The following is a 17,630-nucleotide window of genomic DNA, read 5'->3' on the forward strand; positions in this document are numbered from 1 at the left end:
AACGCTTGGTCACTTTGTATAAAATGTTGATCCCATTTATTAGCGCAGAATTGTCGAATTTGTGATTTGACTTTGTTTTGTGATTGGGATAATCTTTTGTCCACATCGACTTTCGCCGCTGATACCTTTGCTATTTTGTCGGCGACTTCGTTACCCGGAATGCCAACATGTCCTGGAGCCCATAGTAGTGTGATTTTGCATCCATGTTCCTGTAACTCAAAAAGACAAGTCTGAATATTTGAAGATATATTACTAATTTGATCCGAGTTATTATTTATAGCGTGTATAGCAGACATACAATCCGATATGACAAGTATATTCCTTTTATAGTTATTTTTTGACCATGTAAGGGCACTATATATTGCAAAAACTTCGCAATCAAACGAGGAACAGTCTTTGTCTAGCCTAAAACCCATACGAGAATTATTATATGGAACATAAACCGCAGCACCGCATTTGTCATCAATTTTTGACCCATCGGTATAGATATGCACGTGTGATTGATAGGATTCATTTATATAATCCAAACTTATAGCTTTTGTTTGGTCGGGCGTATACCAAGGAAAAAGTATATTCGATAATGCATCGTCGATATTAATTTCGTCCAAATACCATGGGGGAATTTCTTCGGCTTTAATAATACTAATATCCAATTTGTCAATATCGAAAGTCCTTGCAATCATACCAAATGTACGAAATGCTGGAGAGTTGGGAAATATTTCATGCCATGAGTGTTCGATGACTTCGTGGCAAGGATGGTCAACAAATGTTAGCAGTTTAGCCTTATATAAGAGGCATAATTGTAGTCGTCTTATAATCAATGGCATCTCATTACAACAAACTTGTAAAGCAATTTTAGGCGTACTCATCATGCCACCTGCAGCGATGCGTAGACATTGAGATTGGATAATTTCGATTTTTCTTATGGCATTTATTGATGCTGAAAAATAGGCTTCCATACCATATTCAATAATGGGTCGAACTAGGGATCTGTACAATGACAAAAGGGGTGATTTGTTAGCTCCCCAGCTAGTTCCAATAAGCAAACGCAGCAGATTAATCCGTTTACTACATTTTTGTACAACATATTCGATATGTCTCTTATAATTTAAGCGCCTATCGAAATAGACTCCGAGGTATCTTACTTCATTCCTGACTGGGAGTATTACACCGTTTATGTGTAGTTGTATTGGTGGTAATTTTCTCTTTCGGGTGAAGAGTACAACTATTGATTTTGTGACCGAGATCTTAAAACCCCATTGATTGCACCAGGACTGAATGCAATCCAACGAGTTCTGAGAGGAAATGATTAAATCTTCAATATTGAGACCAATGTGCCATAGAGCGCTATCGTCTGCAAACAATCCAACATTATCTGATGAAATAGTACTAGGCATATCGTTTATCATTATATTGAATAGCAGTGGACTGATTACGCTCCCTTGAGGAATTCCGTTTTCCAATGAGAATATACTTGAAAGACGACTGCCTACTCTAACCTGAAATGAACGATTTGTCAGAAAAGATGCAACAAAAATCCAAATTTTCCCGGTGACACCAATGTTATATAGTTTGTATAACAGTCCTCTTTTCCATACCATGTCATACGCTTTTTCCATGTCTAAGAAAATGCCAAGTACAGATCTTTTATTTGGTAAAGCTTTATATATGTCATCGTGTAATTTTAGATATGCATCAGTTGTAGATCTCCTCCACCTAAAACCGCTCTGTTCTCTACATAATATGCCATTTTTTTCAACAAACCACTTCAGTCTGCGAACTATAATTCTTTCCAAGACCTTACATAAATTGCTAGTTAAAGATATAGGCCTATATGAAGATGGTTGGTCTTTTTGTTTATTGGATTTAAGAATCGGAATTACAACAGAGCGTTTCCAGGTATCTGGAATACTCCCTTTGTTCAAAATCAAATTGAACAATTTGAGTAATATGTCTTTACATTCTGCGGGCAATTTTATAAGCATCGCGTAGCAAATCTTGTCTAGTCCTGGAGCAGTGCTTTTTCTTGGTTTTAAAACTTGATTAAGTTCTTTCATTGTGATATTTTTATCCAATTTGTGATTAGCCTTGAAGATTGTTACGTCATGTGAGGATTCGAATGCGATCTTTCTTTGAAGAAATTTCGGAGTGTAGTTTTCATTGCTACTGACCGCCGAGAACGAACTCGCCAGAAGCTCAGCTTTTTCGGAATCTTCGATTGCTGTTATACCATTGTGTTTAAGGCCGGGGATTTGTTCGTACACCTTGCTTTTAGTGAAGCGCCTAACCATTTTCCATACGTTGCTGAGTTTTTCATTCTTGTCCAGTGAGCTACAGTAATCATGCCAACTCTGCCTTTTAGCCTTCAATATTATTCTTCTTGCTTCAGATCTACGTTTTTTATACATTATCACATTTTCGATGGACATCGACCTTTTCATTTTAAGGAACGCCGCTTTTCTTAGCCGTATGGCTTTGTCGCAATCAGCATTCCACCACGGGATGCCATTTTTTGTGTAGGATTTTGTTCGTGGTATTGATTCATTTGCTGCTAAGATAATCGCATTTGTAAGAAAATCATTGAATTCATTTATATCGCTTGTGACTATATTCTCACTGATGCGCGTTTTACATAATTCCGAGAACTTATCCCAATTTGCTTTATCGAGTCGCCATGATTCCATGTAATTACTTGTGTCACCGACTTGTGTTACGTTAAAATAAGTTTTAACCATTACGTGATCACTTCCCAGTAACTCGTTGGTTACAATTGTATTACATCTATGGGCAACATCAGGAGATGCTATTGTTAAATCCAATAACGACCAATTATTTACTCTGTTATGGGATAATAATTTATCCTAGTGGGAACAGAGGTGTTAAGTACTACTAAATCTGTGCTGTCAATAGCTCCAGCAAGAGCTAGTCCTCGTTGATTGTTTGTTGGGCTACCCCACAAGAAATGATGTGAATTAAAATCCCCACAAAAGACTGTTTGTCGTGAAAATTGATCAAAAAATCGTTCGAAGGCATATTGAGAAATTCTAACATCAGGTGGGACGTATACATTGACTATCTTAAGATTTCCCAAACTGACACTTTGAGCTTCTGCGCCATTTAGAGGTTGTAAAGGTATTTTTAACAAAAGATATATTATTTTTTATAACAAATAAGATGCCACCACCTTTACTAATCAATCTATCTTTGCGTACTATGGTATACCCTGGTATGCTAGGATTATATTTTGGTGTGAGATTGCTTTCTTGGATGGCTATTACGTCAGGTTTCTGGTGTGAAGCACTAATAAAGTTTTTCAATTCACCTAGTTTCCGGTATATACTACGGCAATTCCATTGGATGATAGTTAATTTTACTTTTTGGTTGAATGTTGTTTTATTGCATTTTTAAGGTTGCCAGCGTCGACATCGAATCCAAATTGAGCGCCAGCGGACATCGAAACAATAGCGTAAACATCACATTCTTTTCCACTTTGAGAAACCTCTAGCGTATTTTTTATGACTTCTGCGATAAATGCGAAAAAATGTATTGGGTCCAGAGATATAGGTGCATTCTTATCTTCATTTACCTCTTTCGAATTGGGGCGACTATATTGGCCTATAATAGGCGCTTGTTGAGATGACTTGTCTGATGACAATATATCTTTCGACTTTCTAATCATAAGGACAGGTGTACTTCCTTGAAAAGGAACTTTACTGGGAAGAGCCGGAAAATCATTTGCCGAAAATTGCGCAGTTTCTGAAATAGTTTGCTTAATGTGGTTCTTTGCCTCCTCATACGGTAGTTTAGTACTCGCCATTGTTTTTTGAATCAACCGTTCCCGTTTATATACTTCGCAGCCACCATATGCGGCGCTGTGTTCTTGTCCACAATTACAACATCTTGGAGTTTCGGAATCACATTTATTATATTCGTGGTTTCTACCGCACTTGGCACAGCGAACTTTACATCGACAATTTTTAGCTACATGGCCAAATCTATTGCAATTAAAACAACGAATCGGTGGAGGGTTATACACTCTGGTCCTGAATCGCATATAGCCGATAGTCACGATTGATGGTACAATGCATGTGTTAAAACAAATCAGAACTGATTTACTCTGCACAAACTTGCCTTCGATTTTTCTATTAAGCCTTTTTACAAAGACAACACGTTGTCCAGATAATGCGTCCAACAATTCATTATCGGCCATGTCAATTGGCACATCGCTAATTACTACTCTAGTATTTTGATCATTGTTTACAAACAATTCGGTCTTCACTGGAATGTTGGTTGTGCTATCGCCGATATCATCACATTCCAACAATAGTTTAACTTGCTTTTCGTTTGAACATTCAATTTTCAAATCCCCAGAACCAAGCACACGTACCGCTTTTAGTGTTCCAAACTTCTGCACCAAATTTCTATGTATAACTATAGGATTGTACGTTCTCATCTTACGCTGGGTACCCCGTACAACAACGAATGTAGATATAACGTCATTTTCTTGACTTATTGTGTTAATTTTTACTTTACTTTGGGCATTAGAATTACTATCGTCCCCCTTCCTTTTCACTCCGGAAGAAGTTGGCGATTCATCGCCGTCCATCTTATAACATAAAACAGCTTTATCCGTAATAAACGTTCACTCTCCAAAAGAAAATTTGTACTGGATTTCAGTCAATTGCACTTTATATACAGCAATATATACAGATCGAATATAAAGAAACGATCTCACCGTATTAATGTAGTGTTGTATCCAGTTTAATCCACAAACAGAAGATAGTTTGTATCCAGGTTTATGCTCACAAAGACGTCCGCACTGCGCGACGTCGCGTTGTCGAGTGACGTTATTTTTGTACCATTTGTTATATATATATCAGAACTAGTTACTCTCAATCTCATTCCGTGTTTTCTTTGTGTCTGAAAACTTTATATTAACTCTTTTCGAGTTTTTGGCAACAGACATGTCAAAATTAATTCGAAAATTGATCTTTATCAAGATCTGTCTGATTTAAATGTAAATATACTCATAGCTCGTAGACAACTAAAATTCAAATTTTGGAACATGATTGCTTTCTCCAGGTAAGTGTCTCCGTATAAATTTATTTGTTCTCTTTATAAAACCAAGGCTGCAAACAATCATTCATATTTGAAAAATTAAAAAGTAGTAAATGCTCTATGGCTATGCTATAATCTGAATTATAAAACATTTAAATACTCTGAGTTAGTAGAATAAGATAAACAAATTTCAGTATATGGCATAAGGTAGTGGAATTAACGTACAACGCCGAAATATTTATTGACTAAATTGACCGATGAAAAGAAATTTCGCTAAAAGAAATGACTGGGTATTTTTTATCTTGTACATTTCTAAAAAAATGAAATGTTCTTGTGTTCAAGTGAACATGTTTTTAATAATAATCACATCATGACTTGGTAAGTGAGTATTTTTTGAGACAGGTGTTGTTTGAAAGCAAAATGAGGAAGTTTGGTTGAAATTACAGATCCTCTTGTTTCATGATTAATTCAAACAAGAGCGCAATGTTGAGTGTCCCAAAATAAATGAACCCCACAAAATTGCTATTGTAAATGTTGATTTTAACTCTATAGTTTATAATTTTCAGATTTGATAACAGTTACAGATAACAATTATTGATTTAAATCCCATGGCTTTGAAATTAGAAAAATTTTTTTTTGCGTCAATGCTTATATAGAGACTCGATCTTACAGGACTGTTTAAACACGCTGCCACGGGAAGTTTAATTTCAACACTTATCCTGGAAAATCCCATATATTCCTGTGGCATAGTGACTTTCAAATCTATGGGACTGTTAACGTAGCAAGAATTCAGAGAATCCATCAAGTCGCTAGTGGAAGGTAATTGAGTGGAGGATCTGCAGATAATGCGGAATCGTCCAGAGTTTCTGTTGGCCAGAACCCGGAAAAGTCCATTCGGAGACGTAGTAGTGAGCACGGCATACCGCGGTCCTCGCTGCATAGAATCCTTACTCAAGACCGTCATCTGTATCTTTACGGAATATAGATTAAGCACAAACTCACAGCAACTGAAATGCAGAAAGGTTTAGAGATGTGCCACTGGTTTCAAAGCACAATTGGAGGTGACCCAGATTTCCTACATGTCGGGTTCAGCGATGAGGCTCACTTTATGATTTCTGGACACGTCAATAGCAAGAATGTCGTACTCTGGGGCAAACAAGCACCAACATGCACAGGCCAAAACACGCCATTATCGAACCATCATAGCCTACTGGTTTGAAGATAAAAATGAAAAAGCACTTACTGTTACCAAAGAGCGAGCGCTACATTGTGATGCTTAACAAGTTCTAGATTGACCTTGAAACACAGCAGGGAATAAATTGAAATGTGCAGTGGTGCCAGGATGGAGCTACTCCACATACAGACAATATCACATTAGAGTCGCTTGGCCAAAGATTCTCTGATCGTTTGATTAGCAGGCGTCGCGATACAGAATGGTTGTCACATTCGCCTGACTTGAGTTACCCAGATTTCTACCTGTGGGGCTTGTTAAAAGGTAGAGTTTATTATGATAGTCCCAAAACTAGTACTGGATTGAAATTGGCCATTACGCAGAACATTTGTGCAATAAAAAGAGAAAAATGTGTCAGAGGGCCAAATGTTAACATTTTTAACGTCTTTTGTTTTAGTCATAAATGGTAATCGAATTTAATGGGTTTTATTTATTTTGGGACACCCTGCGTATGATCACGAGAGCAAAAACAAAATATTTTACCCACAATTTCCCCAATAACTTTATCCTGAGCGAAGCTGATACTGTGGACCATCGGAACTTACTAGTAGCCTACTGGTACCCGAACTGCCCTAGCTTTACCAGGTCTTGTGATGTGACAATGATGATTTATGCGTCTTGTGCCAGCTGAAATTAAAATTCTAAACAATTCGACTCAACGAAATTCATTGATATATAATAAAGTTTAGGTATCAAATATCTTACATTCATACCAAAATTAAACATATTCCGGCACAAAATTTAAAATAAACATGGGCAGTGAGAATCAATCATGTTCTGAATCAAGTCAACATCCAAATATCAAGTAGAGTGTTTTTCATAGCAATTTTCTATTGGATTAGGTCAGAATTTATGTATTCAAAACCCCATCGTAACCATCTCTTGGAAGCTTCAAGTTCAACTAACCTCATCTGTATTTGTAATCGAGATGAACTTGGATATGACCTATCAACTATCAAATTCATTTACTTCCCAAGAACATCTGGTAATGATACCAAAAGGGTTAACGTTGTTTCCGAGGCGAAACTGGGTTTTAAGAGCTGAAAAAGAATATTGCGACACACACTATAGAATGGAAGACCATTATTTTTGATTTTCACTCCGGTCGATACATGATCATTTGTTTTATTTTAGCATTGCGGTTGTAACTTCCAATGCCACTAATCGCGATCAATGCATCAACATGCAGCAAGAAAACATTATATAATATTTCTGAATTATAAACATTTATTTCAAATTAGTTCAGCTAAGTTGTATGATATTTATGATATAACCCTCTCACAAAAAATTGATATTTACTTTGATTACATTTCAACGAAATATAACTATTAAAACATATAAGAGATGACAGCATCTTTTAATAAAAATATCTAATACGGTTAATATTTTTATGAACATACAGACAATGCAAATTCTTTTATTACTGTAAATTAAATATTTCATCGGTGATGAAACGTAAACAAGTAACCACAAAATGCAGTTCACGATAGCGCTTTTCAGTCATCAATTAATGAGCATTGTGGTGAACAATCAATTTTGACTTGCTGAAAGGTAAAGATAATGCTTATCCACACTGCTGCACGATTCCTTAAACACTGACATATGTATAAAAGAACTGAACAAACTATAGCATTGTTCAAATAAAACAAATCACAAAAGATTCTGTTTGCGTAACAAGCGACTCTTTTTAGGTGACCAAATGCCATTATGAACAATTCGTCAGTAGCAAACAATCTTTTTGTTGAAGGCGTTCATAGAATACATATATAAGTCAAGCGTGGATATATATGAACAATGGCAATACAAACCAAATCTACGCGGTTCAAGCTTGGTAGTTGTATCACAAATCTATGAATTTTAAAAGACAAATAGAAAAAATGGAAAAAGCAAATATTCGCAGTAAACTGGGGTTAGTAACTCACATTGAATTGTGGAACGCAGGAAAGTTTTCAGTTATGAGGAATATTCAGTCTTCGTCGACGTAAAATGAATTAACGTTTAATTGCACTGATAAGATAATATTAGAAATGGTTGAAGATTATAATAAAAATCCTTGGCACTGAGTAATTCTCTGGCATTCTCTTATCTGGGAAAATCACATGCTGCTGATAATGATGGCGATAACACGATTACTGATAGCGCTTGTATAAATTTATATACTGGCATCATTGAATAGAAAATCGTACATCCTCGAAAACAAAAAGTTAATTCAATGTGCATTTTCTGACAGGATTAGTATTTCAATATTGTCTATTTGCACTTATTCAATGATGAGGAGATTAGTATTCATCCTGGTGTTGTTGGAAATATACATTGTGAAAATCGCTGTTGGTAACAAAGTAGATTACAGTGGGTAAGTTTTAAACTTAATATATCAAAATGCCTTCATAGAAGAAAAAATGATTAAACTACCACAAAACTACTAAAACTTCCGTTACTTTTTTTTACTAAAATTGAGGTAAAATATAACAATAAATTTAAATTCCGGTTAAATATAACAATTAAAACCATGATTAATTTTTTACAGACAGCAGGTATGGAGAGTGACTCCGAATTCTCCAGAAGAAGTTAAATCTCTAAGAGAATTAGAAGAAAAATTTGAGGTGATAACCTTTGACACATTCTGTGTTTGATAATAAAGCTTTGCTGTGAGTGGATGAATGAAGCCACATGAACAAAAATTGCTTTTTGCCCTAAATGTTTTATTGATTAATTCGTACATTTCTTCAAACATCTCATTTAAAGTTAGTATAAATCATTCATCGCATCCTACGTTTTAGTAAAACATGATGGTCAGGCCACAAAACATCGAATAAAATGGAATTCCATGTAAGAAAATACCTATTATACAATAATCTTCAAAATATTCTACAGATTTTGTAATCGAATGTTTATAGATTGGTGGAATATATGCATCTTTTAAAAGCTTGTTCATAATTCACAAAAAAGTTTTTCGTAATAGGATAGTAATAATAGTCAACAAAATGATTTCAAGATCTTTCACGAATCTTTCTCAAAGTTCTGCCTTTATGACATAACTTTTCAACTTTTGTTGTATTTAGGTTGACTTTTGGACAGAACCCACTTCACCCGGTCGCTTCGTTGATTTTCGCGTTAAACCAAAACAGTTTTTTGAACTTGCGAATGCTCTCAATCGAATGTCTGGTTACGAAATTTATATCAGTGACGTTCAATCTCTAATTATCAATGAAAAATTGTCTCATAACAAAAGAAAAAATCTGGGAAAAGCTTTAGCTAGCAGTGTTCAGGCGTTTGACTATTCGCAATATCATCCTGCAAAAGAGGTATTTTATTTTTCAATAACCTCGTTTTCTTAGCCTAATGATTTGATGCAAAATAGTTGTCGTCAAATAGTTCCACGTTTGAATTAAATGAGAGATTCGATTTTTCGTCCCCATTTATTTTTATTTATGTTTGACAAAAACTGGAGTTTTTTATGAACTTTCCATGGTTGTCTCAGCAACCTGACAATCAACAAGTGCTATGTTCGTTATAGTTCAATGAAGCTGCTTTGCATTTATTTATTGCAACATAAATTCAAGTTTAATTAATCACAGGTCTATCAATGGATGGATTTAGTAACGTCGGAATACAGTTTTGCAACGAAGGAGCAATTTGGGGTGACTTTTGAAGGACGACCATTGTATGTTTTAAAATTTGAAAAGCCTTCTGCAAAGTCAAAACCAACTATTGTTGTTGACGCATTGATTCATTGTAGAGAATGGATTACAACAGCTTCTTTAATGTTTATATTTAAAGAGGTAATTAAGTATATATCGGAGTCAAAAAATTTTTCACAACCATAATAACTAATTGGCATAATGCTTGTTACTCTGCGATTTCCAGATGCTCCAAAATCCATCATTCACGCACATGATGGACGAAGTTAATTGGTATTTTGTGCCGATGATCAATGTTGACGGTTATGTGGAAACTTGGATTGGGGTATGTGTTAAACGTCTCGCTATACCTAGAATTGGACGAAAATTGTGAAAAGCTATTTACACTGTTATACTTTTGTATTCTTCATTATTAACTTCAAATAATTAATATCTTATTGGTATTACTTGAATATTATTACACAGGACAGGTTGTGGAGGAAAACCCGAAGTACCGGACCAAATAGTAACTGTCCGGGTGTTGATGCAAATCGTAACTTTGATTCCTACTGGTCAAGTAAGTATCCAGTATTGAACAGAAATTAGGAAATGTATGCGCTGGAATTTCTATTCACAACGACTAGCGTAAAGCCACGCATATAGATAATCACTTTTCGGGTTCTAGCTGTCTTTTTCATATCGACTGTGAAAGTATTTATAAAAAACCGATCAAAGGGAAGTTAAGAGTTGTGAAATGTATTAAGAAGTAACAAAAGCACGCCATTGCAAAATTTTCAAATTCTTCTGATACACCGTGGTAATATCAAAGGTAGGGGAAGGTGGGGCCCCGTTGGGACATGGGGCACAGTGGAAAATCAGCTCTCACACTGAATCTATATCCGCAATCCTGTCCGCGGTTCGATGTTTCAATACGCCCTTCGGTGAGTTACAACGTCCCCGCGAACGGACAACGGACGGGTAGAGCGGCGCAAGCTATGAGGGGAAAATGATTTCGGGAGGTTGAAAATAAAATTTCACCGTTTCAGTTTTTTTTTTTTTCTACTTTAGCCTTTTCATCATGACAAACCACCGTCTGATATTTTTCAGCTTTAGTCCACTCTAAAATATTCATAACGTTGGCGAGTGGATGTGCCTTCCGGTTTTCACCGTGGGATGGTCTGAAAATATTTGTTTCCCATGGGAAACAATGGACCGGGGTTCAGTGGGACATGCCCTACAGGGCACAATTCGAGAGTGTTTGATACAATAAGTGCTTAGAGACCTAGAGATGCGGTATATTTTGTGTAAGATTATGGTTTCTTTCGACCCATGGCCCAATATGGAATATATTCGAGAATCAATAATATTTCCAGATTTAGATTCGAGGAAGGATATAATCAAATTTGTTTGCGCAATTTTTTGTCAAAATATCTGAACTATTTCAGTTGAACATTGATTTTGAAAATATTGTATTCTATTTGAAGTCTCCCTGTTCTTTAGACGATTATGCTGATTAATTGCTTATTTTTAAGGGCATACTTCGTTGAATTTTGACAGTCTGACCCATTGTGCCCCAGGGTCTGACCGAATGTGCCCCCCAAGTGGAGTACAGTGGGACACTTGACAGACGTTTTTTAAAGCATTCTGGTAGTAAGATGTGTGTCACAAGAGAATTTCTCAGACGCTGAATAAAAACTACATTTACCCCTCTCTGCATTAGTCCCGCCAACTTACGTGAATATGCAGAATTAACGGCTCAAAATATGCAAAAAAAAAGTGTCCCAACCTCCGCCTTTTCCCCTATTGTATTTACTTTTACACAGTAATACGTTACTCGTTTTTTCATCTGTTGTCGTTGTGCAACTTTTTAACGGTATACTTATAGATGAAGGCGCTTCCGGAAATCCATGTGCATTTTCCTATTATGGACCAACTCCGGAATCTGAATCTGAAGTTCGCCATCTCGTAAAGTACGTGATGGGCCAAGGAAAAATTGATGCCTATGTTACTACACACTCCTATACTCAGTTGATTTTGTATCCCTATGGATATACAAGTACTCCTTGTGCTGACGATGCAGTGTTGGTAAGATGCATTTGCTCGATTTTACTTCAAGTATCTTTTCTATGTAACTATGGAATTGAATATGTCAGATATTTTGAGCTTATTTGTCGTATAACTTTTGATATATAAAGCAAAATATGTGAATTCCGTATCTTTGTTGCCTAATTTCAAATGTGTTTGATTCGTAGCTATGTATTCACTATGTAGCTTTATTCACACGACCCCGGCGGTCTTATATTTAGAACGCCACCAGTAAGTTGATGCATGACGCTATGAAAGCAGTACACGGGAAAACGTATACATACGGGCCTAGTTCAACAACTATTTGTAAGTATTTTAGCAACATTCCAATATGGCAATACTTATTTCTAATATAGAATTGACAATAATATAACGTGAAGACTTAATTAAATATAATTTTTCACATAGTGTCGCGAGATTGATGGACGCCTTGACTCTTAGTTTCCCCAAACCTGCGGAAATATCGTTGATAGTCATATTTCACGTACGACACGAAACAAAATACATGGCATGGTGGGCCGACATACGAATCGTCATATGGTTGATGAAATAACATGCCCCCAATTTCTTTTCGTATGCTGTGCTAGGCCAATCAAAGAACTGTAGGCAACCATTGTTATGATATATAACACTTTGATCGGTTCTAGAGTTTTCAGATTTATCTTATACATATCGAAGTCTCTCGAAACACTTAAGTAAGAGCGAAGTGTCGAAGTATTCGTCCTTTGAAAGCTCCATCACGAGGTCCAACCTATGGTTTAATCTTGGACCTCTCATATTCAGACGTTACTTCCGGAACCACAACTGACTGGTCGTATGATGTAGCGGGGATCGTTCAGTCATACACCTTTGAACTACGGGATACCGGTAGATATGGATTTATTCTTCCTGCTGATCAAATCATTCCCAACGGAGAAGAATATCTCGCTGGATTAGAAGTCTTGTCAAATTACGTGAGAGACAACTATGAAGGCTCTGGAATGTAGAATCGATTTAATAATCCTTGTATCTTGGTATTAATGTGAAACTGACCAAATGTTTTTTCACATCACGTAGCGTCATTAACCAATCTGCTAGCATTTGCAATAATTTTGTTAGAGTCAAATTGTATCTTTCATAATTTCAAAATTATATTGAAATACATGTTACGATAATTTACAATTTCATTTGTTTTTAGTGGGCGTCAAAACGTTTCAAGTAGCCTTATTTTAAATAAAATTCAACTTACTTTTGTGAAATAGATTTACGTATGCCAGTTCAGTCATACGTCCACATAAGTGTTCAGTCATAAATCTCAAAATCTAGTAGAAAACGTGACACCAACAAAACGCTAAGTACATACATGCTTCTTCAGTTTTCGTCAGGCCACGTCATTATATACGTACATGTAATTATACGTATACATGCATTCATGTACGATAACTGGGGCTGGGAATGGTTAACCGGTTAATCGAATAACCGATTTTAGATGGTTAACGGTTACGATTTATTTTAACCGTTAACTGACATCTCAGGTACAAATCATCTTTATAATGTACAATTTCGTCAAAAATGATTACGTCATCACAAATTAATCTCCTGTGGCGTTTAATTCAAAGGAATATCACTAACTGTATTAGTAAGGATCCAATATATGTGAGTAATAATTGAAGTACCAAGATTGCTGATTATGAAAATTTGGCAATACTTTACTAGCAACAATTTTACAATACAAATTAACAATATAAACTCACTGTACATATATTGAATATTTTTATTCACACATAATGAAAAAAATGAAATTCGCAGTATTTCTAGAACAGACACAAAATTAAAACAATTCTCAAATAAAAACTTTCAAATATATACATGGTTGTAAATTTTTCTTCTATTTTTTTATTTATTTGGGTTTGGAGGAAGTAATCATGGAAGAAGAAGAAAAATATTGAATATTATATTCAACTTGTTCTACCTATGCGACTTGTCCAAGTTGTCGTCTCACATCATTCGTTGTCCCACAATTGTTACATTTATCCTACTTGCACTGTTACCACAACTGACCAACACTTGTTCCAGAAAATGTATTTGAAAAAAAAATTAATAAAAATATCCCTGGGTGATATTGGACAAAAAATCAGTTGCATAACTTGTAACTTGGATGATTGCGAAACATTGTTATACACAACTTTCACGGTATCATACTATCCACTCGGTGTGTCAACTATGTCCTGTCCCACTTATCTCACTTGTCCCATACAAGATCCACGCGTCCCGCGTGTGCTCGTTAAATCACGTTTCTCAATTGTCATGCTTTTCTTAATTCCACTGTTGCCACAATTACCCCATTTGCTTCCAACCTTTCAAATTGTCTCACTTTTGTTCAACACTTGTACAACTTGCCACACACAAGTTATACAAATGAGAAACGTGCGAGAAGCGATACAAGTGTAGGACAAAAGTGGAACAGGTGAGGCAAGTGGCGCACGTGTGAAATGTGATACAAGTGTGGAGCACGTGATAAAAATGAGGCACACGATACAAGTGGGACACGTGAGACGAGTGATACAAGTGGGTCGCGACATTTTTGAGACACCAATAACAACGTTCTGGAAAAATGGAAAATAAAGAATTTGCAAACCAATTCCATCTCAGCCGTGTGCGCTTTTTATTTCAAAATCGTTGGAATATTATTCTGTAAGCAAGACTTCATCTGAATTTTTACGTCACGTTACTGGATATAATGTTGAAAACTTAAATTCATAACCTCCAATGGACCTGCTTGAGTATTAGAGGCTTTTTGTCTCACCACGCGGTACTGCAAAGAATAATAGATGAAAGTCAGAAATACGCCAGACGGTCTTTGCAAACGTGAGAAAAATTCAACGGAGGGCTCTACGAAAGGGCTGAATAAATGAAACCGACCCTCAAATCAGGGATAAAAATTAATAGTCAGTCATAGAATTTTGTTTCAGATATACAATTCAAAATTGAATTCAAAATTTTTGTATCTTTCGCCACTAATGCTAATATGTGAGATTTGAGAAAAATACCCCCGTCACGTTTCAAATACTCCAGTTTGCGCTCACTGCGTTAAGGATGGTGGGGCTTTTCTACATAAGATCTATGACTTCTATCTCTTGATTGGATTTGTATTATTCAATGCCTCATTGGTTCAGGATTTGTTTAAAAAAATTTTACATGATAATCTATATCCAAATAGATATCAAGCAGCGCAAACTATGAGCGTATATACGAGTATATATATACATGAAAATGTTTTTGTCATGTCGGGATCTGGGTGACAGGAACAACATGTTTGTAGTTGGCTGGTTGTAAAGAAAAATCAAACAGTTATTAACATTTAATACTCCACTTTTACAAAAGGTCGGCAATTGTAAAATGCAGTCTTAAAATGTAGCGATTATACGATATATTATGTAAATTTAATAATATTTAAGACTGCTGTAAAACAGATTGAAATGTATCATATACGTGCATTTAATACATGTATGAACACCTCGGGATGTAAATGAATAAAACGACATAAACACTGAATGGTCAAATCACGCGAAGCTGGTTTACTATTAACAGCTTTATTTTTTAAAAGAAATCGATCTAGGAATGCTATAAACGAATTCTAGAACTTAAGTGTTTCATTTTCCTGTACAAGCATTTCAATATATAGTTACAAATTTTTAAATCGAAGCCGATACGATATATTACTTTCAAAAGTTCTAGGAGTTCGCGAGCGTTCCTGTCCTGTAATTTTAAAGCGTATATATATGTTTCACAATTATCTAACAATGAGAAGACAATTAGATATTATTCTGACTTTGTTAGAAATTTACTTCTCGATAAAAGCGGATGGAAGTAATGTCGATTACAGTGGGTAAGTTAAACATGTTTAAATTTATGCCATTATTCAAGATATTCATGGATTTTTATTAGGATTTGGCCAAATTTTAGATTATCATGGCACTAAAACAAGTAGCATAGATGTTTATTTCTTGAATATGTGCAGAATATGCAAAAATCGACTCTAACAATATTCATGTTGAATATTGATTACCGTAAATGCTCGTTTTAACGCCCGGTCTTGATTAAGGGCCCGTTTGAATAGTCGCCCGTGTGAACAGGACATAAAAATAAATAAGGGCCGGTGCTTGAATACTCGCCCGGTGTAAAAAAATTTTTTTTTGCGTGTGCGTAGAAAAAGTTAAAATTTTCATTATTCTCGTTTAAATCATACTTGAGAACTGGAAATGACAATATACGGTATTGATTATTGTAACGATCGATCTTATCTACCGGTATTTTTGTGTGTAATTTTACTTTAAAATTAACAAGCGCCCCTGCTTGAACAAGGGTCGGTTTGAATAAGGGCCCTGTTAGTGAGTATGTTAAAAAAAATAAGCGCCCTGGCTATTAAACGAGCAAATACGGTATGTGGGACATTTCCCAGTTATTAAGTAGCTAATTTGTCAAGTTGAAGGTCCTGTCTTTGCGTCCTTGGTGTGAAAAATTGACAACGCTATGCGAACCATAAATATCTGATCTATTCAAATTAGACATTTTCTCCCCTTTGTGGAGGACTCAAGTAGACATTTCAAAGAAGGATATACTAAATAAAGCAAGTCATGGCGTAATTCAAATCTGCTGATTGTGCAACAAATTTATAATAGTATCACTTGATTAATATTTGGATCTCTGGCTACTGTTTACTATGGCTTAACGTCAAAGCTATGCTGGAATAAATCATTCATTTTAGCTATGTTAAGTAACCTAACTGTGATATTTTTGAAGGATCGATACACATTTATAAAACGCTCTTGATAATGAACCTGACCTTATTATATTTGTCTTCATTATAGACAACAGGTATGGAGAGTGATCCCCCAGTCTTATGAAGAAGTTGGAGCTCTCATAGAATTTGGAGAAAAATTTCAGGTGAGAAATCGGAATATAGTTGCCCCTTTTTTGCTAAGTTATTTCCACAGTTTTACCTTGAGTTCGGGATATACCTTCTTTTCAGCTTGACTTTTGGATGGAACCAACTTCACCTGACCGACCTGTAACTTTTCGAGTCAGTCCGAAAAATTTTCTTGAAATTGAAGATGATCTCGAACAACGAGGAACATTTGACCACGATATTCCTATTAAAACATTCAATTTCTGATTGACAAAGAAAAATAATCTTACAATGATAGAAAAAAGACTGGGAAATTTGTAGCTAGCAGTGTTGGAACGTTTGATTATACGCAATATCATCCAGCAGAGGAGGTATAGCCTATCCTTGAACAATTCTGCAAATTTACCTGGAATATTATATTATTTCATTAGTTAGCTATAATTATTTGTATAGCAGTTTTCAGTTGATATGTAGTCTTTGGCATAGAAAACTCATCAGTATATATTTGTTAAAATTATTGTAATTTGGCTACTCGTGTGCTACTCACCATGTAAAAATTTTTTTTTTCAATTTTTTTTCAAAATTTGATTACAGGTCTACCAATGGATGGATTTAGTGGCGTCGGAATACGGTTTTGCAACGAAGGAGCAATTTGGAGTAACTTTTGAGAGACGACCATTGTATGTTTTAAAATTTGAAAAAACTTCTGCAAAGTCAAAACCAACTATATTAGTTGATGCATTGTAGA

The 17,630-nt window shown here is 35.5% G+C and overlaps 3 protein-coding genes across 3 annotated transcripts; 2 read left to right on the top strand and 1 right to left on the bottom strand.

The window, feature by feature from the left end:
- Positions 1-3,370: 3,370 nt before the first annotated feature.
- On the bottom strand, positions 3,371-4,606 carry LOC144427405 (uncharacterized). The gene has a single exon (XM_078116589.1). It carries the CDS (start codon positions 4,604-4,606, stop codon positions 3,371-3,373), a length of 1,236 nt encoding a protein of 411 aa, XP_077972715.1.
- Positions 4,607-8,519: 3,913 nt separating this feature from the next.
- Positions 8,520-13,155, top strand: LOC120339102 (carboxypeptidase B-like). Its single transcript, XM_039407171.2, has 9 exons — positions 8,520-8,642; positions 8,817-8,892; positions 9,352-9,594; positions 9,868-10,071; positions 10,157-10,255; positions 10,396-10,486; positions 11,795-11,994; positions 12,216-12,300; positions 12,778-13,155. Exons 1-9 carry the CDS (start codon positions 8,557-8,559, stop codon positions 12,978-12,980), a joined length of 1,287 nt encoding a protein of 428 aa, XP_039263105.2. The 5' UTR covers positions 8,520-8,556; the 3' UTR covers positions 12,981-13,155.
- Positions 13,156-15,594: 2,439 nt separating this feature from the next.
- LOC144427406 (uncharacterized) lies at positions 15,595-17,629 on the top strand. The gene is made up of 3 exons (XM_078116590.1): positions 15,595-15,862; positions 16,845-16,920; positions 17,477-17,629. Exons 1-3 carry the CDS (start codon positions 15,756-15,758, stop codon positions 17,627-17,629), a joined length of 336 nt encoding a protein of 111 aa, XP_077972716.1. The 5' UTR covers positions 15,595-15,755.
- The last annotated feature ends 1 nt before the right edge of the window (position 17,630 follows it).

Source organism: Styela clava, chromosome 9 (genome assembly GCF_964204865.1).
Source record: "Styela clava chromosome 9, kaStyClav1.hap1.2, whole genome shotgun sequence".
NCBI classification, from domain to species: Eukaryota; Metazoa; Chordata; class Ascidiacea; order Stolidobranchia; family Styelidae; genus Styela; species Styela clava.

What these genes read in the sequence shown, in the direction of transcription:
- LOC120339102 (XM_039407171.2), top strand. Translation starts at nt 8,557, where the DNA reads ATGATGAGGAGATTAGTATTCATCCTGGTGTTGTTGGAAATATACATT. An exon ending in AACAAAGTAGATTACAGTGG is followed by an intron (nt 8,643 to 8,816) that starts GTAAGTTTTAAA and finishes AATTTTTTACAG; the next exon opens with ACAGCAGGTATGGAGAGTGA. An exon ending in GTGCTGACGATGCAGTGTTG is followed by an intron (nt 11,995 to 12,215) that starts GTAAGATGCATT and finishes TCTTATATTTAG; the next exon opens with AACGCCACCAGTAAGTTGAT.
- LOC144427406 (XM_078116590.1), top strand. Translation starts at nt 15,756, where the DNA reads ATGTTTCACAATTATCTAACAATGAGAAGACAATTAGATATTATTCTG. An exon ending in AGTAATGTCGATTACAGTGG is followed by an intron (nt 15,863 to 16,844) that starts GTAAGTTAAACA and finishes TCTTCATTATAG; the next exon opens with ACAACAGGTATGGAGAGTGA. An exon ending in AATTTGGAGAAAAATTTCAG is followed by an intron (nt 16,921 to 17,476) that starts GTGAGAAATCGG and finishes ATTTGATTACAG; the next exon opens with GTCTACCAATGGATGGATTT.
- LOC144427405 (XM_078116589.1), bottom strand. Translation starts at nt 4,606, where the DNA reads ATGGACGGCGATGAATCGCCAACTTCTTCCGGAGTGAAAAGGAAGGGG.